Source organism: Pleurodeles waltl, chromosome 10 (genome assembly GCF_031143425.1).
Source record: "Pleurodeles waltl isolate 20211129_DDA chromosome 10, aPleWal1.hap1.20221129, whole genome shotgun sequence".
Classification (NCBI taxonomy): Eukaryota; Metazoa; Chordata; class Amphibia; order Caudata; family Salamandridae; genus Pleurodeles; species Pleurodeles waltl.
Window position 1 is genome coordinate 932,929,721 of NC_090449.1, and position 24,981 is coordinate 932,954,701.

At 42.8% G+C, this 24,981-nt stretch overlaps 1 protein-coding gene across 1 annotated transcript in view; it reads left to right on the plus strand.

The window, feature by feature from the left end:
• The first annotated feature begins 336 nt into the window (after window positions 1–336).
• Window positions 337–24,981, plus strand: part of COL28A1 (collagen type XXVIII alpha 1 chain) — a 407,146-nt gene continuing 382,501 nt past the window's right edge. Inside the window, exons 1-2 of the mRNA XM_069211728.1 lie at window positions 337–449; window positions 1,330–1,482. Coding sequence (XP_069067829.1) covers window positions 1,356–1,482 — 127 coding nt within the window. The 5' untranslated portion in view covers window positions 337–449; window positions 1,330–1,355. The remainder of the gene's footprint in view (window positions 450–1,329; window positions 1,483–24,981) is intronic.

The following is a 24,981-nucleotide window of genomic DNA, read 5'->3' on the forward strand; positions in this document are numbered from 1 at the left end:
AAGGCTTGTGGGTGCTCTCAATGAGTAGATTGTTATAGCCTACCATACGTTGTTATAAAGACTTGAGTTGTACCCAGACTTGCCTCAGTGCTCTGTTGTTTTGTTCCCCTCCAGGGTTCGTGCCATACCCATCAAAAGAACACAGGATAAAACAATTTCAATAGAAGGCACCCGGACCAGAATCTCACAGCCTTTGACTTCTGTAGACAATGCTCCTTTAACATGAACTATGTGGCCCACCTCCCAGATTTCGGAAACTGGCTTCTTGCCCACGCCTCTGGATCCAACGGTGTCTACAAAACATGCTTAACAGATCATATTTGTACCAGAAGCAGGAGCCTGCTGTTTGCAGGAGAACCGATCCATGCGGAAATATTGGTTATTTTTCTTTCTCGCTCATTTTTAAATAGATGTGGACTTATTAATGTACAATCTGATCGGCTCCTAAGGTAAGCACAAAGATCCTTTTGATTTGAAATGAGTAATGCATTCCAGTTTAGCCTATGCAAACATAATTAGAAGTTGCAAAAGTGTATTCTATTGGTGCATGCAGTTGGTTTTTACTTTACCTTATTTTTCAACAAAAGGTGCCGTTTTGCTTTATCTGAATAAAAATCCTTTGGCAAATGACAGAATGGTTTGTGATTTCAGTCATTGAAAATGTTGGCATATGTTGTCAGGGCTATATGAGATCATTGGTAAACCATGTTTTAAAATAAATATTGGAAACCGTATCAACTGTTATTTTTGATCTACACATAACTTATAATATTTTGGCTCTAGGTAATATATAGCTTATTCCTGTAAGTAGTTTGAAATATATGTGTAATATGATGTATAGCTCATTCTTGTAAAAGTACAAATACTGATATCACTGCTATCACTTCTGCTGCTGGTTTTTCTTCTTCTTCTTTTGATGATGATGATGAAGATGATTCTTCTTGTTTTTATTATCGCCATCATCATCATTATTATCATCATCATTACATCTTTACAATATTATTTATTTAAATAGGATCCTTCGAAGTCTTTTACAGTTAAGTATTGTCATGTTTTATTGACTGTAAAGGTCGCATTTAAAAAGTGTGAACCAACTTTGTGAATAGTAGTTTTTTTTCCCGCACTGCGATTGCCAAAAGTACTGTGATGAGTAATACCTTCATAATCCCCGTGTAGTTCAGTTGATTTGAGTGGAATTTTTAACATTTCAAAATCTATCTTGTCTCAGTTAAAAAAAGTGGAAATGGGCGCGTCAATCAATAGCACGTATAATGTGAGCCATTATTCTCCATTTCTGCAGCTGTGATAAAACATGTCTTTTCCATTCAGAGGGGGAGATTTGGGCGGCACTCACAATGTGGAAAAGACATTATGCCGTTTGTGTTTGGCTTTTGGCTGCGGCTGCCAATCATCCAGTCTATGGACAAAGCAGGCGGAAGGGCTTGAAGCCAAGTGCTGCGACAAATCCGGAGGATGTGCAGGGTAAGGATGGAAATTGTATATATGACTTTTAATCACCGAACCACATCTTTGTGCCAGTATGGTATCAAGTATACAACTACATAACATAAAATGACGGGATCCCCCTATAAAATGAGCTAGGGGGGTCATAAGATTCCCTGTAACCACAGTGCGGCTGTCGCGACGCCAGCCAGCACTGCTGTTCAGTCAGCCAAGCTCACAACAGATGTACAAATATATTGGGCCCAGCCTAGGGAGGTGGGGCTTTCCACTGCAGAGGCAACTGCCCTGAAGCTGTACTTGTTCCCCAGGTTCCACCATTGTGTACTGTTCATTTAATTAATTTGGTTTGAGGAATTTATTCAGTGCCCAGCTAGATCCTGTACATTGGTCAGACCATGTATGTGCTGAAATATGCAGGTTACAGATATGAAGATATGCAGTACACCTAACTCATCAAGTTCCATACATTTCTCAATATTTTCAAAATGTATGCCATTCCTACAGACTCTGGATCGAAACAGTAATCCAGTAACTATTCAAACTGTGGAGGTCTCCATAGGGGAACTTTTAACACTGCAGTTTTTAATCTGTTATTTTCGAACAGTGCAAACCAGGCAACCACATGCATACTTTTTAAAAGCTTATGTGCTGGAGTCTAAAACTGTTTCATAGCAGCTCATTACCACACTGCTAATTTTGCACATGTCTAGCTCCTGGCTGCCTGACCTGAAAATAAAGAATGAGTGTCATGCTGACCTTTACTCAGCCTGACAAGAGACATTTTATGTCTAAAAAAGTGCAGGGGTGTTGCCCCTCTGCCCTTAAGGATGAGCTGCTGCTGGGTGCAGAGCTATCATTTTTAGAATACCTTTTTGATTTAGCATTGTGGAGTTTGGAGAGTATAAAAAACAAAATCCAAAATGACCACCAGTACATTAGCTTGCAAATGTACTGGTGGTTATCTTGGAATGATTTTGTTTTATACAGCAAAAACAATTCCAAGATGACCACTGGTGCATCAGCAAGGTGTTCCTAGTTTTTTTTGCCTTGAGTGGCGTCATCATGGCACTGTCCTAAGTGCTAACTTACAAAATCCTCTTTTTAACTGTTTGTGGAATATTGAACTTTCCCTAAAATACTCCAGGATAGAAGATTGAATAGTAAATACGCATCTTGCTGCTATTTTGAGGGAATGTTTCACTTTCTTAGAAAAGTAGTCAAGCCTTCCCTGTGTCAAAACCCTCTGCTAGACTGTGGGCTCATCTGAAGCAAAAAACTCAAACCTGCCATCAGCACGGATGGACATGCATAGGTGACCAGCTGGGATGTTTTTGTCATAAAGAAAAAGCATTTTATGGTGCCTGTTCATATGTGCACATGCATGTTTATGAGGCTCAGGTAAAATGAAATTTACTTTGGTGTAATATTGTGTAATTTCTGTCATTTCACGTTACAATTGTTATGCGTAATATATGAGATTACGTAGTTATGTCACTTTGCCTACAGAAGCATGAGAAGAAGTCAAGGGAACTGATTGTGAGCAACCGTTGTCGATGCACAACTTTGCCCTACTAGCTAAAAATAGTGCATAACGCCAAAGCCAGCATTATAAGGCATACGGTTGCATGATTTTTTGGATATTTTGCATAATTTCCACAGTGGTGATTAATCAAATTGCACCCAGGCCTGGTGCTGGTGCACTAAAGCAAATCTTGATTTTTTGTATAATATATTATTAATTTAATTTTCCAAGATGGTCAACTGGCTTTTTTTAACTGTAATTTAAGAAATAAAGTGTGCACATGATGGCCCACACAAACAGATTGAAGTAAGCGGCCCTGAAGCACTGCACAGCTGCTGTGACCTCTCAAAAAACAAATTTAAAAAAGAAATGTAAAAAATCCTATAATGTGGAGGGCACGAAGAAGAGTGACAGTAGATCATCATCCGAGTACAGGACGGCTGTAGGGAGCGTGATAAAGAAAGCGCCGGGGGTGTGTGGGAGTGGGGAGCAGGTAGAAAGATACAAAAGCAATGTGCCACTATGGAATGATAACAATGAAATAGAAAAGTAGTTCCCTAACATCAGCAGTCGAAGCAGTGGATGTGATATTCTCCAGAATAGGATAAAGAAATGTTCCAGGGCATGGATAAACTCAACAGTAGGCAACAAATAAGTAGCAGGGAACTGAGACAGACAGGAAAGCCAACCAAACATGAGCAAGATGAAAACTAAAAGCCCAGTGTACATGTATGTCAAAAGATGGGCTTCAATGCTGTCTGTGCAGATTGCTAAAGTGTCTGTAGCAGAAAAGCAAAAAAGTGGTGCTGGTACTCACCAATCCCTTACACAAATTAAACACTAGGTGCAAGAGAAGAATTGAAACAATCATTTAGACATACAGAAGTGAAAAGAAAATGTGCTACAATACTGGAGGAGCTGTTTGCATTCATGGTCATTTGCAGGTCAACACAATGTAACAAGTTGATTGAGCACCACCAGCGACAGCCTGAATCATTGCTTTTGATTTGTGACACATTGGGGTATTCAGGTGGAGCCAATGCCTCCTTTGTAGCACCACAGGCACTTCTAAGATGTCCCAAAACACTTCTAACATTATTATGTGTTGGATAGATTTAGTTGCAGGGATATGGAGGGATTGTCTAGTCATTAAGATTTTTTTGACGTTATATGTAGTTGTAAAGTGCATTGTCACGCTGACCAGGTGTTTGTGTGTTTGCCTTGCCTCTGGTTGGTTGGTTAATTGAAAAGTCAGGACTTCAGCTTCTTGTGGAGTTCAAGAGGAAAGGAAGAGGCTCTCATGTGGAGTGGGAGGCTGTTCCACACTTTAGGAGCAGTGTAAATGAATGCCTGTCTTCCTAATCTGGTTTAGTGTATGCAGCTGATGTGTGTAAGTAGGAGTCCTGCAGAATGGTGATGTCAAGGTGGTTGGCGAAAGGAAATCAGACTGTTCAAGTAGGTGGGGCTTATGTTGTGTAGCACCTTGAATGTGCATGTGATAGCGCGTCAGAACCTTGATAAGTAAACTTACATGGAGACAGGCCTAGGCCGATGAACCTTTTGACCACGTTTGGAGACTTCCCAGTATGAGGTATCTTTCTGGCATCACAATCAATATCTCAATAACCCCATCAATCTCTTAGTAACTAATCAACTAAATAATTAATAATATTTAATATAATTCAATAAAGCGAACACACCATGACCTTTCAGCCATGAATGACCACACCAATTTAGTTAGGAATTTGAATATTTATTTCCCTATTTGTTACAATCTAATATCATCTCCGTTAATCTCATTAGCAATCAATCTCATTAGTAACTCTTCAAACTTGTAATTAAAACACAATTAATCAAAGTATAGAGCATATACGACCAGCATTAACATGTCATTAGTAAGAAACAGTTTAGCAAGTTGCAATGATACGTGATTCAACAAAGCAAGAATTCAGTCACTTGTCTATTTGCGTCAGATTTTTTTGAACACCTTAACTAACCTCGAATTAGCATCAGCATGTTGGGCTTCATGCAAAACAATTTAGCAAACTCAAATTTGGAAAACATCTAACTATGGCCTCTATCAAAAGAGCAGTTGGTACCTAGAAAGAAAAGGCAAATAGGCAATTACAATTTTCATCAGATAGTTACCCCCCCAACGAATCAGCGTCAGTCTTCGTCCTCAGGACATCAGTCGATTCAGCATTCAGCAAGAACAGGACAGGGCAAAGTCTCAATATGGCATAGTTAAGAGTAAGGCAGGAGGAGAAGTAAGTATCAGGTAAGGATTCAATAGAGGATGGTTAAGATATCAGAACAGCAAAGTCTCAAAGTATAATGGCAAAAAGTGTCCCAATAATGGCTGATTTCTTCTCGCGTCCTGCGGTTATATCAAAACAGTCGAACTAGTCCTTAATTCCCTATTGGATCAATTTTGGTGCATCATTATCTCTGTCCAATAATTCTCCACGCACCTTACTAGAATTTTCCACAAAACACAGTTCTCATGCCGTTGATTGGCTCCTGTAATTGACGTCTTCATCGGGTGGAATGTCAGGTAAGAAAAGTTACACTTTACGCTCCAGTCAGTAGTCCCATTGTCTTCTCCTAGTCTAGGCAGCCTTGCACCTGTTACGAATTACACTGTTGCATTCAGCAAGAATGTCTCCTTGAGTAAGTCGGGTCCCATGAGAAAGAATTTACTACGGCTACACACACACATATCTAGCTTCTGGAAAAGTACAGCTTTGTGTCCTTCAGGAAAGCAGCACATTGCACGTTAGAAAAACACAGTTTAATATGAGACCAGGCAGGTAGGCCCAGACCCTCGCTAACTAAGGCCTAGTAATTTAGTTAACAAACCCCAAATACATAGCTCTAATTATGATATACTAATACAAATTCATACATTAGTACATTATTAATTTGTCATTAATAAGTTTCATTAGTCTTCGTATACATTGGTGGCCACTCCCCGTGGGCACATTTCAAACGCGTACATTATTTCCTATGTTAACACATTTTCTATGCAACTTCATTACAGAATATATTGCAAGCTTTCACACTCCAACACATGTGAGGAGTTTGAAATGAGCATGTTTGTGTATTGGGAGACAGTGTAGCTCCCTGAGGTGTGATGTGATATGGGTTCTGTGTGGGAGGTTGAGGATGAGTCTGGTTGGCGAGTTCTGAATGGTTTATAGTCTTCTAGTGAGTTATTTGGTGATCCTGGCATAGAGGCTGTTCCCATTGTGCAACTTGGTGGTGACTAGGGCTTGAGTAACAGTTTTTTTAGTTTTGCTTGGGAGCCATTTGAAGAGCTTCCTCAGCATCTTTGGGTTGTGAAAACAGGATCCAACGATGGTGTTGGCTTGTGCGGTCATGTCCAGTTTTCTGTAAATGATTATTCTGAGGTTCCTGGCATGGGTGCCGGTTGTGACTGAGGGTCCAAGTTCAGCCGGCATTCAGTTGGAGTCCCATGGTGATGAGTGCTTGTCGAAGAGCACTACTTCTGTCTTGTCTGCATTATGCTTGAGACAATTGCTTTTCATCCAGTTAGAGACTTTGGTCATGCAGACAGTGAACTTGTTTATTGTGCTGAAAATCTTATCTGAGAGGGAGAGTATCCGTTACATGACATTGGTATACGAGAGAATATTGATTTAATGTGCATGGATGACATTGACCAGAGGGATCATGTATGCCTTGAAGAGGGTGTGGCTGAGCACTGAACTTTGAGGCACTTCACAGATGGCTTAACAGACTTTTGAGGAGTAAGGTGCCAGGCTGACAGCCTGCGATCCATTCTTTAAGAAGGAGCAGATCCAGTGGAGAGCGGTTCCTTTGATGCCAGTCTTATTCAGGCACCTGATGTGAACGGAGAGTGAGGTAGTTTCAAATGCTGCAAAGAGGTCCAGAAGAATGAGGGATGCCGTGTCTCCTTTGTCATGAATGATGCAGATGTCTGTTTTGGCAATAAGTACTGTTTCTGTGTTGTGGTTGGACCTGAACATGGACTACGTGGCGTAGAGGAACTGGTGATTGATGAGGTGGATGTGAGGTGTCAGTTGATTTGTTTCTGTAAGACCTTTGCAGGGTATGGTAATAAGGAGATGGGTTTGTAGTTGGAAATCATGGCTGGGTCAGCCAGTGGCTTCTTGAGCAAGGGTGTGATGGTAACATGTTTCCAAGAGTCTGTGAATATGGCTGAGTCAATAGAAGCATTTAGGATGAGTATTAGTGGTTGATTAATCAGTAGGAGTCCTTTAGAGGAGGCGTAGTGGGGACAAGGGTCAGATGGAGGTCATGGTAGCAGCGATTTCAACTGTGGTGACGGTTGGCCACGAGGGAAGGGTTCGTTCTTTAGCTGAGATGGGAAGTTGAGTAGTGATGGTGACGAGGTCCAGTTGAGGGTCAAAGATGCTTTTGTTACAGAATAATTCCAAAAGCTTGTTGCAAAGGTCTTATGAGGGGGTGACATTGCTGGAGGTGGCAGGAGGCATGATGAAATAATTTATGATGGTGAAGCCCCTGAAATGGGAATAACTATGTGGACCTTGAAATGCAGGAAATACAGGGTGAAAATCTACATAGCGTCTCAGATTCTATTGACTATTCTCATGCTCTGAATAGATGGTAACTATGACGGGGCAGTATGGGTCAGGAGATATTGACTTGGCAGGGCACCTGGTGCCAGGAGAGGCTGTAGCTTCACTCAGGGGTGGGGAGTTGGGGTGCTGTCTGCTCCCCTTTGGTGTTAGAAGTGACTTCCTGGGGTGGGCTGGTCCTGTGTTTGCAAATTCTAACCGTATTCACCACGTAATTTCAGGGCCAGCAACACCAGACTACTCATAGTATGGTGGACCAGTACCCTCCTGGATATATCACTTCACTACACTTGTAATAAGTCCCTTGTGTGGGGCTTTGAGTCAAGTTGCTACTGAATAAAAGGCTCTGCATTTGATCACTGGTGGATTCCTGCAGTGTGCATCTGTATTTTCAATTGCTCAGCCATGTAAGTTGTGGTCGGGCATGGGGAAGACAGGAAGGCAGTTCAAGCCTCAGCAGCGATGGGATTTGAAGGCCTTAGTCCAAAACCAGGCCGCAGTCACAGTACTTGAAAACTGGAACTTCCAAGAAGACACATTAAACTGACATTGAGCCAAGTGGAAACCATGGCCTTTTCTGGATATGTTGATCTGGTTTTAGGTGGAGTGCAGATTTCATAAGAAGAAGGAAGAACTCAAGTTTCGAAGTAAATAAGCCCCAAAACTGCCTCTTCTTAAATCTGCTCAGAGTGCCCTCAAACGCTCTGTTGGACTAGTTTTGTTAATAACATTACACCAATTAATTCTTACATGGTATTTGGCAAGCAAAGATGCTCTGCCTGGCAAACATGGTGAAACATCCAGCCTTGGCTCCAGTATGCAAGTCATGTTTAAACACATTTGTCTCTGTGAACCAATCAGGCAGGAGCGTCCAACACCTTAAAGCTGTAATATGTGCTAGGAAGCAGATGTGGCCTACTGCTATTGGCAGCCAAACTCTGAGACAATGTATGTACTGTCTTGCTCCCACAGTGAGCTGGATATATTTTAGGAAGAACATTTAGACCTCCATTATGAGTGTTCCAGGATTAAAGGCCAGTAAATGCCCACATTAGCAGCGCGTCACAAGCTGGTCCCTAGTAGGCTAGTACGCAGTAGGAAATATTATGTAGGAAACAGTGTTTTCACACCGATTCCTGCAGGCAATCGCATATTTGTGGGCTTTTACCAGTGACAAAATCCTCCGGGTATCACATGGATGGTTAGTCCCTGGTACAAACTGCAGAATTTTAGCTCCTGGGAATACTGGGTGCAGTCATACTGCATCACTTATGATTCCAAAAGGGGGTCGTAGCAGCTATGACAGGTGCCATGGGGTACTCTGTGTCAATTACAAGGGTCTCAGATCCTGATTTTATGTTTGGGGTACTCTGCCTGGATGGTGGAGGCAATTACCTCTGCCATCACAAGGGAACTCCGCTTGCCAAATTTACGTTGGCCACCGGCCCGGGCAATTCTGTACATTAACAAGAACCACTGTCATGGCAGTTCCTGTGTATGTATGAAGAGTTTGAAGGAAGGTGCTGGTAGGCAGTCAAACTTTTCAGACACCAAGATGAGTTATTATTGCCAATTTTACTTGCCCCAAGGGAAGAATTATTGACTATCCCCGTGAAGGGGCGTAACAATGGAGTACTACTTTTGGTTTCTTCCATGGATAAATAATGAGTGGCTTGATTAAAATGAACTTTAGCTTTCAGTTCTCAAAGCAGCATCTTTCCCCCAATCCTTGCTATGTTTCAGAAAGTACTGAGCAGAAGGTCAGTCCATCACAAGATGTGTACTCTGAAAGCCCTACATAATCTAAGTGTTTGGCGCAAGTGTTAGCAAGCGGAAACATTGCTGAATTGTGCCACTTTTTTCAGAGTCCGCAATGATAATGCATTGCTACTTGGACCAGCTGACACCCCCCTTCATATCATTTAATAAAAAGTGGAGATCCTTGTATTTCATACACAAATAACATCGAAAGGCGTATTCTTTATGGACATTTGTTACTTAAAGACATGGACCATTTCAGGAAGAAATTCGAAAATGTACAGTCATCAGTCTGAGTGTAGATTTGACAATTGTCTGGAACTGTCAAAGGCTGCAAGGTGTAACCTTTTGAATCTGCTACAGTTGCAGGATGCCAGGCGCATTCATGGGAATCTCCTCGTCAGAGGTTGCCAGACAGCAGATCACCAAGGGTATTCTTGGGAATTAGCTACCGTCAAATGCTGCCAAGAGAATGCTTTGGAATCTACTACAGACGGAGGTAGCCAGGAGTATTCTTGGAAAACATTAAAACACGTATGCTTGTGAGGAAGCATTTATCCATGAGTAATTGTAGATGGAGAGCAGCAATACTTTCAACCATGTCTTGTGTGGCTGATTTCACACTTTCTAACTTTTTTCATTTTTTCTATAAGGGAAAAATATATTTAACCCTTCAAAATCCTCTTTACGTGTACCCCCACCAATTTTGGTGATGCTACCTTCCCGTCCTCAAGCAGGAAAATACTCTACTCCTGCCCATGTAAGAAGAACATCTCTGTGAGGATTTGGATGTGCCATGTGATATGTCTGTGAAGCCTTATGGTGCAATATACTTGCAAAGACCTTCTTGGGTCCAGTCAGGGTTGTTTACTTAACCCTAAGCTCAACCCTGGGTAGCTGTGGCTGTGAGAAGTAAGGCTTGGCAAAGGAGTTATGTGTAAAGCATCGAGCAGCACCAAACAACAAAATAAGAAAGTCATACAACAACAACAAAAATAGGACACCAATTTATAAAAGTAGATTATAGTTTTACGAAGTTTTAGAGACCTTAATCATCAACATCTACTGGAGGGTTTCGGAGATACAAATTTTATACGCTTTTATCACTTTTAAATGTAACCGAAACAAGCATTGGTCAACCAAAACTTTGGAAACTATTCAAAAGTTCGGAACAGTTAGATCGACTACTCCAGCCCGAGTTTGGCAACAATGTCTGGCAGGAAAAGGTCCAGGGGGCCAGAAAGAGTACTTTGGACAATTACCTGGCCACCAGCGCATTTTTAAAGCAAGAGCCAAGCTTTATAGGGCGACCGCCATAGACATCAGTGGAGTGGTCCTGCAGGTAAAAAGTTGCTCAAAGGATGTTTTGGTTGTGGTGCAGTCGAGGGGGGTGCCTTTGCCGTTGTTCCTCAGTCCACGTGTGAAGTTGGGCAGACTTAGCCGCAGAGACTGGGGTCCCGCAAAGTCCTCTGCGTTTCAGTATCAGGCCAGCCAATGCTGAACTACTGGTCAGTCTGCACCACGGTTGGGGTAGAATCCTTAGGTGGGAATTAAAGTCTCTTGGGTACAACAAATCTAAACTTTGATAGCACTCCTGTGTCCGACAGACACAGGTGCACCTTTTGGCTATCTTGAATTTGTCCTCTTGAGTTCCCAGCGACTGATAGGGGCAAAACTCCTGCAGTGGCTACAAATCTTGCCGTTTTGGGCTTCTTCAGCTCTTGTGTCCATGGAGCTGGTTCCAGGAGACCAGCCAACGGATCCTTGGAGGCACTGCTGTAGGTTGGGGCAGGGAACCAACTTTTTTCTGAGCCAGGAGCTGCAGGCACAGTCCAAACGTTGTTAGCCCAAATTGCAGGAGTTGCGGTCCTTCCGACAGTGCAGCATCTCTTTGTGTGGGTCCAAGGGTAGTCCTTCTTCGGTCCTATCTCTGATCCCAGCGAGAGGCAGAGTGTAAGGGGTGCCATATTAATCCCAGGAAAGTGCCCAGAAGGGGCCACGAGGCCACTAGCCAATGGGCTACTCGGTCCCCTCCTACCTAGTGACAAAGTTCCTCTGATGCGTGACATCTGGATATCCCAGACTGCAACATTCTTGTCCCTTTCAACATGGCACAAACCTTCCTCGGTTGGTCAGGAGCTTGGTAGCCCACCCTAGAGGTGTGACTACCAAAGGGCTACACGCCCACAGTAAAACTAGTTTGGGGTGAGTTTCCCCTTTCTGGCCCTGTCTGCATTCCGTTTACAGGAACAAAAGACATCCTGCTCATGAGTGTTGTAGCTGTTGGTCCTTCAAAGAGGACTTCCACTTGAAGCTCACTTTCTGGGCTAACCATCCCCCCGGGTGGCCATACTGGGAGAGAAGGTGACACCTCGCTCTGCAGCAACTGCCTTTGTACTGAGCCTGAGAGTCGTTCACATGTCTCTTGAAGCAGGCAGAAAGCTGTCTGCGTGTTTGTGTCTTTGTGAGTCCACTGGACTAACTGGGGCACAGAGTGTCAACTTTCTAAAAGTTGCTTAACTTTAAAAAGGACATTAATTTTGACTTAGTTATCAGGTCGCATTTAATGCCATGATTAATTTGACACCTTACTCGACCCAGATAGATAGTCCCATTCAGAAGTTAGCCGGACTGGGTTGCCAGCTGGTAACCCTGTGTTAGCCAATGGGGCTACTAACTTATCCACAGCAAAACGACAATTTGGAAGTGTTGCTAAGACATATGGAAAGAATATGACCTACTTAACAATACCCAACTACCTGCCATACGGCTCTATAGGCCTTCCTTAGGGGAGACATATACATTGTTAGAGGATATGGTGACTTTTGGCTTGAATGGCAAAATCAAACTGGCAGTGTAAACACTGTCCTTGAAGTCTGCAGTGGAAGGCTGGAAGCCATCTTGTCCTTTGTCACACAGAGGGTGGCCCAAACAGTGCTGCAGCCCTGAGTGGTGACTCTTCCTTACATGCCCTGGGCACCATGTACTAGAGACTTGCAAGTAAGTCACCCCTTGCCAATTTGGTGTACCCAAATCAACATGCAATTTGTACAGGGTTAGAACACTGGCACTAATGTCTGGTTAGCAGGCCTCAGTGCACTCTGAGAGTGGAAAAACCAGCAGCAAAGAGGCATTTTCTTACAATGCCCACTGTTTTGTGGGTCGGAATGGACCAGGCTAATGCTTGTGAATCCCCACAAGCAGTTGCAGGGCACCTGCCATTCTAAAATGCTCACAAACTGCTCTTGGGAGTAGATGAACACTGATGTAATGGTACTAGTACACCTTACTGGGGAAATATGTGAGTAAATACATTCATGAGTATCAGTACATATTTTGTGAATTCAAGATTCAAGTATGAAACAGCAAACGCTAAGTTATATAGTTAACAAGTAATGCACACAGTGGAATTTGGGCTCATAAATCATGCCATGAGCACATCTTCTATAAACTTATTAATGCAAAATTATTTGTAAGTTGGTCCCACAGCCACTAGTTGCTATTTTTCTGTGTTTAGTATGGGTGCCATTGCTACGGTGCTGCATACTTGCCCCTCTACTTTAAATAATGGAAGTATTTACAGAGGGAAATATAGCCGCACAAAGCCTCAGACCATCACTTTATATATTTGTTAGCTTCTTTGTGTGCACAGTGTACACTGCCAAAAACATGAAAAAGTAATTAGAGGCTCCCTCACGACTTATCAGAAAATTAGCAAGCCTTTGACCCTGGGTTATAAAAACAGGAAGAAACATAAAAGTTTGACAATCCCCTTTCAAGACAATGTGAAACAAGCATTGACAAAGCTAACAGACCAGTCTTTTGTCTAGTGCATATTCGCAGACTATCAATGTTTAATGCACATTAATATAGACTTTACATTTGTGCAAATATGAAGTCAGAGCAATGTACTCACACATATCCATGCACCCAGAGAACATCACACATGCACGCATTTTCCCCTGACAACACCACCCACGTGTAATGAGTCTTAGTGGCTCAGGGCCCGATTACAAGTGTGGCGGTCTCTAGACTGACTGCCACATTACAACCCTGGTGGTCAGGCCAACAGGGAACTGCCAGCACCACTAGGATCTCAGACCCAAGTGGTCTGGAGGTTGGTGGTGGTCCTAATCGACCAGGGCAGTCTGGGGATTACGACCCCCTTCTCTGCCAGTGGGGCCATGAAAAGGCTGGTGGAGAACAGGTGCAGGGGGGCCCTGCTTTGCCCATGCACTTGGCATGGGCAGTGCAGAGGGCCCCATGGCCAGCACCATCTCACACAGTGAACAATGTGAGGGTGCTGGTGCACCCTGTGGGCTACAGCATTACCGCTGGCTCGATTATGAGCTAGAGACAATGCTGTAGCCTGTTTCCCACTAGGCCAGAGTGCAGAAACTCAGGTTTCCACCGCCGACCTAGCAGGAAACTCTTAATAACATCGGCAGAGAGGTCGTCACATAGACGACGACCACCCTTTGGGGAGTTTGGCGGACGGGCTTTCCCGTCCACCAAACTCATAATAGGGCCTTCAATCATTAAGAACTCTGAAATAGCACCTAGATTAAATGAGACCTAAAAGTGTTTGGCATTACAGAACATTACTGAACCTCGGAATTAATGAGCTGCAATTCCCCCAGCCAGTTTTGAACCTAAATTGTCCCAGACATTCAGCCCTCCTTTTCAAGGTATATATTCAGTCTTTCCACTAGCGACTCTAGCGCACTAAGGTAGCTTCCCATAAATGTGTTGACAACGCTCAAGTGATGCTTTACTTATAGAAAATCCTGTTAAAGATCTTAGAATAGCTGCATATCTATTCTGGTCAATCGAAGGGGCATATTTATGAGGCCTGTGCGCTGCCTGAGTGTCACTTTTTTGACGCTCCAGCGGTGCAGTCCACATAATTATATCTGAGGCAACACAAAGCCACTTTGTGTGGCTTTGCATGGCCTTATAGACGTGGAGTAAGTCAAGGCAGGTTAAGTCACTACGTTGCCTTACTTTGTGCCACGGAGGCGTTCAGTAGGCCTTGCAATAGGTTTTCCCATGCAACACCCATGGATTTTGATGCTGTCCCAGAAATCATGTAAACCTGGGGAAGTGCCAAAATCTTATGCCTCCCGAGGTGTGGCGTAACAAGGAGAAATATTTTTAATTCTCTTCATTTTTACTCTTTTATGCGTGCTGCATTCTGCAGCAGATACAGAAAGAGGGAAAACGCCTCTCTGGATTGTTTTTGTGCAGGAAGTTCCCTTTCCTGCTCAAAAACAATCCTACATGCAAAGGAAGTAACTTTGCACCCTGGTGCAAGGGTGACTGCGTAGCACAAGGATGCTGAGATGGCGCCAGCTCAGGGGGAAAGGACAGGAATGCACCATATTGCATAAATATGGTCTATTCCTGCCCTTTCGCTTTGGCGCAGGACAGCGCTACAATCCCCATAAATATGTCCCTAAGTCTTTATGGACGAAAATTGGCCTAGCCTTAATGAAGCAAAAACAGGGGCGGTCATTTAGACCTCAGTGGGATGCTTGTCAGCAGGCCTGGTCAGCAGAGGCCTGCCATATTATCAGATTCCCACCTGTTTTGCAGGGATCTTACTGTCCTATGTACGTGCACCAATACGGCGGCTGCACAGAAGGCAGAGAAATAGGTTTAGTGGGTGCCATGTTGTTTTGACTCTGCTCTACAAATCTTTTTCAGGAACAAAGCACAAAGGTGGGGCTTGTTTCTGAAAAACAAAACATGTTCGTTTTTTCCTAGCCCCTGAGAATGGTTTGTATTTTTTCCTAATTTGAACTGCAAGGCTTTTCCTGGTGGTTCCAAACAGGAAAACAGTACTTCAGAAGGACAGCTCTGAATATGTGGATTTCTCACATATGTTGACCAAAGGCCTTCTGGGGCAGGCCACCCGTCAAAGGTTTCTGCTTGGTTCGTTCCTGAACTATCAATGAAGCAGTCAATCCTATTTGTGGTAGAGATCCTATTCCACCAAACTCTAAATAAGGCTCTGAGTTGCTACTAGTGGGAAGAAATGCTTTTCTAAAAAGATGAAAAACATGTACCAGGCATTTACATTAAACTACTCTGAAATTGTGTCCCAAGACAAAGTGAAGACTACTGGAGTCTACCTTGATGTTTGCTTCACTACGTTTGGTCAGGTGGATCTGATTGTTCCTTTTGAAAAACTGGATTGTTGGTTGAGTGCAGTGTGAACCCTGCTTAAGAAGCAGCCATAATCCCATCAGGGTGAACCACAAAAGCCACTAAATTAATCTGTGCTTAACCATCTTCTAGTTGGCCACAAAAGCAGCCAGACTTAACTTAGAGGTATTGTGTAAAGGATTTATGCAAGACACAAACATAAATTAAGTGGAAACTCAACACAAGAGCAATCCCACCCCAACTTAAAAAAAAAAGAATGCATTTTAATAAATTATTTAACACCAAAATGACAAAAATCTAATTAGGAGAACCAGAGTTATGAATTTGTAAAGTTTAAGGTGAAAGCCAATACCTAAAAGAACAAAATGGCAACCACGGACATCTAGTCATGAGCGATCGGGTCAAAGTAAAAAAAAATTGTCCGACCACGATGGAGTGCAAGTTGGATACAAAAGATGGATTGGGGCGGGTCGGTGCTTACCTTTGGACTTAGAAAAAATTTGAAGAAAATTGTTCTGGGATGCATAAGTTCAGTAGGGCAAGGCTGCAGGCTGTATCTGAGGAGGGAGTGCTGTGGACAGAAAGCTGGATAAAGCTGCAGTGAAGATTTGTTTGTTCGCACTTAGTAACTTTTTTGGAAGTCAATATTCTCCAGTGGAATGAGGGAGAAGGCTTTAGCTCATAAGAATTCCACGAGGCCTGATACCCCTTTGGCGAAGGACCGCTGAATAGGATTTGCTGCTGCAGAAAAGAACGTAGTGGAAGCTGCTACAAAGTCATGCCATCTGGCAATGCACCTTGGGCTGATAGACAAGCAGGTTAGTCCCTGTCTCCACTCAGGTTTCAGAGCAGTTTTTAGTAAAAGATTTCTACGTCTCAAGTTTTGGATTTTGACCATCTGGGCACATTTAGCACTACCACCAAGGGCCCAGGACTGGATGGACACTCTCATAGGTGGTTAGGACACATTCAAGCTGGGTTCAGGTGTCGATTCAAGATGGGTGGAGCCTTTTCTGTCCCTGAGGCTCTGATCAAGAGGCCAGCCAACTAGCCCTTGGAGTCACTCTGGTAGTTCTGGGTTCAGCAGTGGATCAGGGCTAAAGCAGCAGGGCAGGCCTCTGGGGTGTAGCTTTGGGGGCTGTTTGGGGTGTTACACCCCCTAATAAATGCATTCTTTAATAAATAGTTGGATACTGGTGCTTTCGGGTATGGTGGTGTCCATCGGATTTCACCTGGGATTGACACACATATATATATATATATATATATATATAGAGCAGGAGAGAGAGAGAGCAAAAAGTACACACATGCACACTATTTCTCTTGTCTCCATTTTGAAGATGTTAAAAGATGCTGGTTATTTTAGAAAAATTACCTTTAAGACGCCTAACAATCCCCACTCCTCTCCCTTTCACTGCCCCTTCAGCCCCCTCATGCCGTGCTTCTTATATAATTTATTTTTACATAATATACCAGATTAATTGTTGGGAGCTCTGAAGTTTAACCGAACCCCCCCCCTGCCAAACCTACCGACCGAGCAATGCCCCTGCAGGCCTCTGAGGGTTCAAGGCAGGCCTTAGGCAGCCATCCATAAATTCACGACACTTAAGCAATAAACCTCGCATTTACTTCAGGAATATAACTTACAATTTAAACTATATCATGCATTTGCGCCACTCCTACTTACCCTCTGTATTCTGAGGGGCATATTGAACTTTGAACTTTATGGAAGAGACAATACCTCACTGAATAACCTTTAAATAGCATTTAGATCATGTAATCCCTCCATCAAACCTTTATCAGTCTTCCCTCAATCAAAGGACATCACAAATGCTCATCATGTGCCAGTACGACTGACAGAGATGAATTAAAATACAATAATCAAAACATAATGCATAAGGAATTCACGAATTGTACAAGGAGCGTAATGCATTGTGGTGTTTGTCCCTGTGGTAAAGCGTATGTATGAAAGACTAATCAAGGAATTGAAATAAGAATTGTACAACACAAATCTAGAGTTCAACTTCTAGTACAACATGCGCCCATGGCTTACCACTTCTGAGAAATGAATCATTCAGAATCTGACTTTAAATGCTCTATTTTGAGGCATATTACATGTGGTAATGTGTAAAATACACTGTTATAAACATAAGCATATATGAACTACGGAAAATGGTGTGAATGAAATGTTTCAAATAAATAATGCCCTTGCTTGAATATCCGATTCCATCACTATCCCGGGTGGGAACAAACACTGCCTTCCTTCCATGACATGTGAGTGGTGCAAGATAAAACGAACTAGGGAAAACAGAAGAATTCTACACGAACAATGTCACCCATTGTCCCCCTGACTGAATGACAATGTAATTGTCTCGGATAAATTACAGGACACAATCATTATAATAAATAATGCCCTTGTATCAGTTTTTCATCACATCCTGATTAATTAATATTTGTCGCCGGTGGGAATATACACCTCCACCTTTTACCTACAAGACATGCAGCTTGCACAGATTAAAAGAATGGTGAAAAACGGGAGACTATAATATTGGGTACTATATATGGACTATGTTAACCATGATCCCTCTGACTGAACGTCGCTGCGATTTTTTCGGATAAGTGGCAGGACCCAATCAGACGCAATGTAAACACCTTGACCGTGAAGTCACGTGTCATATTGACTATTTTCTGAAACAGGTTTTAATATTGCCTGCATGGTGTTCCGTAATATCTTTAAAAGTTAGGTTGTATCTGTGGAGCATTGCAAACCCCACTGACTGATCATACAGCGGGATACAAAAAACGCTATGATCCAAGCTTTCCCAAGCAACGGTCATTTGTCATGTGACCTCTAGGTGTACCCTGAAACAGGGCAGGATTTAACACAGACAGTGTCTGGCAACGTGTGAGGGGGGCAAGCAGTGCTTAATTTGTGCTTATTGTTTCCGGTGCTGAGCACTGAGCACACTTATCTTTGAGGTCCGGCACTTATTCTTCTGCCTCAAGCATTTGCTGCGAGCAAAAGATACATTTGGGAGAGACGGAGGAAAAGAAAAACGAAAAAGCGTCTCAAAGGGAGAAAAGAGAACTCTGCAAGAGTGAGCTGAAGGGGCAGGGAGTGGCTTCAAATGGATTGAGGAGGCCCCAGATGGCTTCAGGATTACGCTGCCTCAGTATACTGTGCTTGCACATTTAAATGCAGCAGCCGCGTGTTTAAGCGGACGACTTTGGGCACCGGCACGTTTTTATTTACAAATTAAGCACTGAGTGCAAGGGGTAACTGGATTAATTCCTTACGGGAACTGTAAATGCTGCCTGAAGATTGCTCATCGGCACTTTGAGACCTCCCGGTCGTCCCTGTCTCAGTAGCGGGTCACTGAAATTAAGAGTGAAGCTAACCTCACTTATATTAGCAATGCCAAGGATGTCGTCACATGTATATAAGACCCTGAATTGTTTTTATGTTTATATTGTAGGCCAGATCAATCAGTTGTTTTCAGAGATACAAGAAGCTTATTTGGTGTTATTGTGGCCACCCACATATACAAGCCTTTTTGAGTAACATTTAAGAAAATGTAAAAATATGGATAAATACATCATAAAAATTGTTTTCAGATGTGTTTGTAACTCTCCAACAGTATCGCTCTCCTCATTTTGTATTAACAGGTACGACTTTAAGAAGGTTCACACATTAAAGAGTCAGTCCCTCTGAAGCTCTTTACAGAAACTGTATAGTACGTAATTAAGATGGACAATCCGATCCCACAAATTTCTCATAGAATTATTTTATGGGTTTTTCTGCGAATGTGTCCTTTTGGTTTTTGTACTGTCACATAAAAATAAATGATTTTCTCACCGTAAGGAAGATCCTCATATGAAAGTGCCCCCCCTAGAGAAAATTGAAATGTGTTGGACAGATGCGGGTGGAGGGTGATGCACCCCAGGAGAGCAGAGAATTAAATTGATTTGAAGAAGCACTACCCACTGCATTCATAGAAGGGTACCTTTTGAAAATTTCACCCCATCTCATATAGGGCTTTGGGCCTTGAATGCCGATCAAGTTGACAATTGTATGCTGAACACTTTTCAGTGTCTTTTTATGTGAAATACCTTACGTGTATAATGAACACTGATGCATATGTGGTTAAGTCTTTTTGTGACTCCAGTTATTGATATTTAATTTCAAGTGTGAGCTTTTATGACACCAATAATTGTTTTTTTCCACGCCTGAATTTGCTTTGAGTCCATTGGATCTATGTGACGATCTAATGTATCTATTTGTAATTTTGTTGAGAGAATACATGATATAAAAGCTCTCTAAAGGGTTTTGAATGGATTAGTGTCTCTTCTATTAACTATACAAAGTTCAATATGTCCTTCAGGCTACATCGGGAAAGTAGGAGTAGCACTAATGTATAACAGAATTGAAATTGTAAGTTATATACCTGAAGGAAATACAAGGTATATCGTTTAAGTAACATTAATTTATCATCGACTGGGGCACCATTTGTTTTGAAAACTTTCTAAAAGTGGTATTTTCAAAATTGTAACTCAAAATCTGACTTTACCATCAAAAAACTTTTTAATTACAATTTCTCATATACCAAACACAAAAAGTAAACCTGTTCCCAATCAAACGTCAGTACTTACTAAAAGTAAAAAGGCAACCCACTATTATCCTATCGGAAACATAGGTCTCAAAGAAGTGAACAACTAATTTAGGAGTTATGCACTGCCAGGACATGTAAAACTAAAAAACACATGTCCAACCTTTTATTTACAGTGTACCCTGCCCTATGGGCTACCTGGGGCCTAACTTAGGGGTTACTTAAATACAATAAAAGGGGATTTATGTTTAGCTTGTGGTGTTTTGTCAAGTTTGGATGATTTTTTGCAGAAACGTTTTGAATTTTGTGTGAGTGTGAAGTTTAGTAAAAGAGAAGTTGAAGTTATTATCGGGTCCTACGTGACCTAAGATCCTGTGATAGTACTAAAAGGTGTAGAAGCTATCATTTTGACATTGTTTGCGAAGTTTGGTGGTGCTTGTCATGAGACATCATTGATGACAGAATTGAGATAGGGATTTCATTTTTGCGTGGATGTGAGGCGGTTGGTATAGTGGATCTTAATGCAAAGGGTTAGCCTATATAATCTCAATGACACCCCAGAGGTCGAGGTTTCATTTAAAGTGTTTGATACACTTGTGTGATACTCTTATGTGACTGGATAATGTCAATTCTTTAGTGGGGCAGACAAAGGTTACTGTATTGTGTTATATGTGTTTGATGTTGAGAGTGTATGATGCAGATTGTAAAGGAGGGTGAGCCGCTGCAGGAGAGAGATTGATGTCACAATGTGCAGCACTGGTATTAGTTGGTTGGTGTACTGCTGTGCTAGTGTGGGTTTTGACTTCATAAGGGGATGATCTGTGATTGGTTGTCACTGTTGAAGAAGGAATTGTGAATAATGAGTTATTTCCTGGTCCGGGACAAATTTCTGTTTGTTACTATTGACATTTTTTCACAAAATGAGTTGTTTTAAGGTAATATGAGGTTTGTTTAGAGGAGATGTACCTATACCTAGTAGGGAGGGAGAAGTGGCATTCCCTGAAGATTCCCCAAGTCATAATATGGCAATACATATTGGGATCCATACATGTATTTAGCTTGGTCAATGGCACAAGATCGTACTATGGCCTGCTGTGATTCGGACCAGCTGAAGGTGACAGTTTTTACCGATAGTACAGTTTTGGTGTCATTCATGACTTCGGACAGTTGTGGTTCCAGAGGTGGTTCATGAAGTCTTATGGTTCCCCAATCCGGAATGGCGTGCAAGTGAGGAATCTCCTTGAAGTGTAACAGCTGCCTGAGCATGTCTCAGTGGTCAAGAGCCCTGTACATCTTAGTGGACATGATCATGCAACATTGGGTAACAACCATGCTGATGAGATCTGTTAGAAGTGGGGTCTCTAGTTGGCAGAGGTATTCACCTTTGTCCAAATAGGGACCACAATCCTATTCAGGGTAAGTCACACACAATCCAAATTATACTTTGACAACCCTCTGGAGGCTTGGCACTGAGCAGTCAGGCTTAACTTAGAAGGCAAAGTGTAAATTATACTGTAACACAGTGAAAACACCACAAAAATACACCACAGAAGTTTATCTGGTAAAATTAAGGTCAAAACGATAAAGATTCAATAGCACAAGTTGAGATATCACTTTTGCAAGTTTAGAAAGAGTCTTAAATCTTAGAAATCAACAGTTGTGTCTTGGTTTCGTAAAGTACCTGGTTTGCGTAAAAAATTACATGCACGGAGACAACAGAGGAGGAGATGCGTGGAAAAATAGGGTGTGCGTCAGAATTTCCGGCACAGCACAGACGATGCGTCATTGTTTTCCACGCTGCAAGGGGCTTTGTATTGATTTCCAGCATGCAGTCTTGGTTCCTCACTGGGATGTGGGTTTCTCTTTGATGCCCATGGATGATGCGTGGAAATCCTGGGTGTGCGGGACAAAGCCACAGGCATTGCGTTGATCCGTTATGGCAATGCGTCAAATTTTCTGTCACACGGCGGGTCTCTCCATTGATTGTTCTCGTAGGAAGTTGGGCTGCGTCGTTCTGGCTCAGCTGTGCGTCGATTCAGTAGGGCTGTGTGTCAAATTTCCAGTCGCAACGAAGGCGCTGCATCGATCTTCGCTTGGAAAGTCGGGCTGCATCGTTCGGGTTCAGCTGTACAGTGATTTTCCCGTCGCAGGGAAGGCGGTGTGTTGTTTCCTGCAGGCTGCGCTTACATTTTCAGTGCACAAGGAGTTTCCTTGAAGAGATGAAGTCTCTTTGGCCCTGATACTTCAGAAACAAGAGGCAAGCTCAATCCAAGCCCTTAGAGAGCACTTCTCAGCAAAATCAGAGGTCAGCAAGGCAGCAGGACAACAGCAAGGCAGCAGTCCTTCACAGCAAAGCAGTCCAGGTGAGTCATTTGGGCAGTCAGGCAATTCCTCTTGACAGGTTGCAGGTTCAGGTCCAGTAATATCTGAGTTGGTGGGTTCAGAGACGCAATTTATAAACCCAAAAATGCCTTTGAAGTGGGAGAGACTTTAAAGAGTGGTTTTGAAGTGCACAAGATCCCCTTTCAGTACAGGTCTGTCTGCCAGGGTACCAGTAGGGGGTTTTGCAGTCCATTGTGTGAGGGCAGGCCACTAGCCTTTGAAATGTAAGTGTCAAGCCCTCCACCCTACCAGCCCAGGAAGACCCATTCAGTATGCAGATGAGTGCAGGTGTGACTGAGCATCCTGTGTTTGTGGTTGTCTAGGTGAAATGCACAAAGGAGCTGTCAACCAGCCCAGCCCAACCCAGGTGTGGATTGGATACAGGCTGTAAGGCACAGATGGATTTTGAGTGCAGAGAAATGCTCACTTTTTAAAATAGTAATATAAAATCTAACTTCAACAATAAGCAGGATTTTGTATTACCATTCCGGACATACTAAATATGACCTGTTTACCCCTTTCTGATCACAATCTACCACTCAAACAATATATGAGGGTAGCCCTAGTGCTATCTTATGAAAGGAGCAGGCCTCACAGTAGTGGAAAATGAATTTAGGAGTTTTCCCCTACCAGGACATAAATACACACATGTACATGTCCTGCCTTTTGCCTACATAGCACCCAGCCCTATGGGTTACCTAGGGCTTACCTTAGGGGTGAATTATATGTAGTAAAAGGGGACTTTAATGCTTGGCAAGTACTTTTAAATGCCAAGTCAAAGTGGCAGTGAAACTGCACACCCAGGCCTTGCAATGGCAGACCTGAGGCATGGTTAAGGGGCTACTTATGTGGGGGCCACAATCAGTGCTGCAGGCCCACTAGTAGCATTTAATTTACAAGCCCTTGGCACATGTAGTGCACTTTACAAGGGACTTACAAGTAAATTAAATATGGCAATTGGGTATGAGCCAAAGTTACCATGTTTAAGGGAGAGAGCATATGCACTTTCGCACTGGTTAGCAGTGGTAAAGTGTGCAGAATTCTAAAAATAGCAAAAACAGTGTCAGACAGGTGGAGGGAGGCAGGCAAAAGGTTGGGGGACGACCATCCTAAGGCTGTCAAGTCTAACAATGTCTGTACCTTAATGGATAGTATACAAATGAGGGAGTGGATGAGACCAACTGCAACCTTTTGTTAACAACTGCAGACACATAGTAAGAGGTAAAGAGGCTTCAGGAAGATGTGTCAGAGGAAGAACAGCAGAGTTAGGTCAGAGCAGGTTGTGTCAAGAGAGCTGATGACATTTGGGTTTCAATTGATGAAACGCTGGTGTTGCTGAATAGCTTGTTACCTCCAATGTCTAGGCATTCCTATGGTCCAGCTCATGTTGGCAGAGATGCCATTGTGAGGTTGTTGAGGAAAACGTGGTTTAATCCCAAGTTCAGGTTGATAGCTGAAGCATTGTGTCACAGATGTGCTGTGTGCCAGAAAAACAATGTTGGGAAGAGAACTGCAGTAACATTAAATCACATAGGAAGATCAGGAGGACCCATTAACAAGATGCAGTTGGACTTTATTGAGATGCCTTTGTGTAACGGGCTGAGATATGACCTGGTGATTGTATGCATCTTTTGCGTTGGGTTGAAACTTACCCGACCAGAAGAACTGTTGTTGAGAGAGTTCATACCCAGGTTTGGGTTTCCAACTTCTCTGGAATCAGATCACGGGACTCATTTTAATAATGAGGCCTGAGGCTGTTGTACATAGCATCCCAAGTAGAAGAGAGACTTCAATGCAGCTATAGACCTGAGGCTTCGGGTCATGTTGAACAGGTGAACGGAACACTGACATCCAGACAGCCAAAGGTGTGTGCTTCAAAATCTTTGAAATGGCCTGATGTTTTGTCTCTTGTGTTGATGAGTCTTCACAGTATACCTGCTCGGAAAACAGGACTGTCTCCCCATGTGATCATCATGGGCAGAACTATGAGATTTGCCTGCTATTCCTTAGAATGCACTTTTGAACATTACAGATTATATAGTCCTTGACTACTGTAAAGAGCCAACTGACGTGGTGCGTTCTGTCTCTTATCAGGTCAGAGCATCCACAGACTCCACATAAGGAACAATGCCATGACCTCAGTTCTGACAACTGGGTCTTGGTGAAGAAACACGTAAGGAAGATGTGCTTGGAGCCTTGTTGGCATTGGCCATATCAAGTCATTTTGGTAACCACGACAGCGATTAAATGTAGAGGTCTCTCTAACTGGACCCATACTTCCATTACTCGTCAAGTTGAGTGTCCCCTAGATGTGGCAGCACATCTTCCAGGCGGACCGGTGGTGACAGAGAGGCAACAGGAGTACGTTTGTCAAGCTGCCAGGAGCAAACAGAGCCTGAAAGAGACATCTCATTCCGGATGTGATTATTAGTTAATCTGAATTGTGCATATTTTAAAGACTTTGCATTGACTTTGT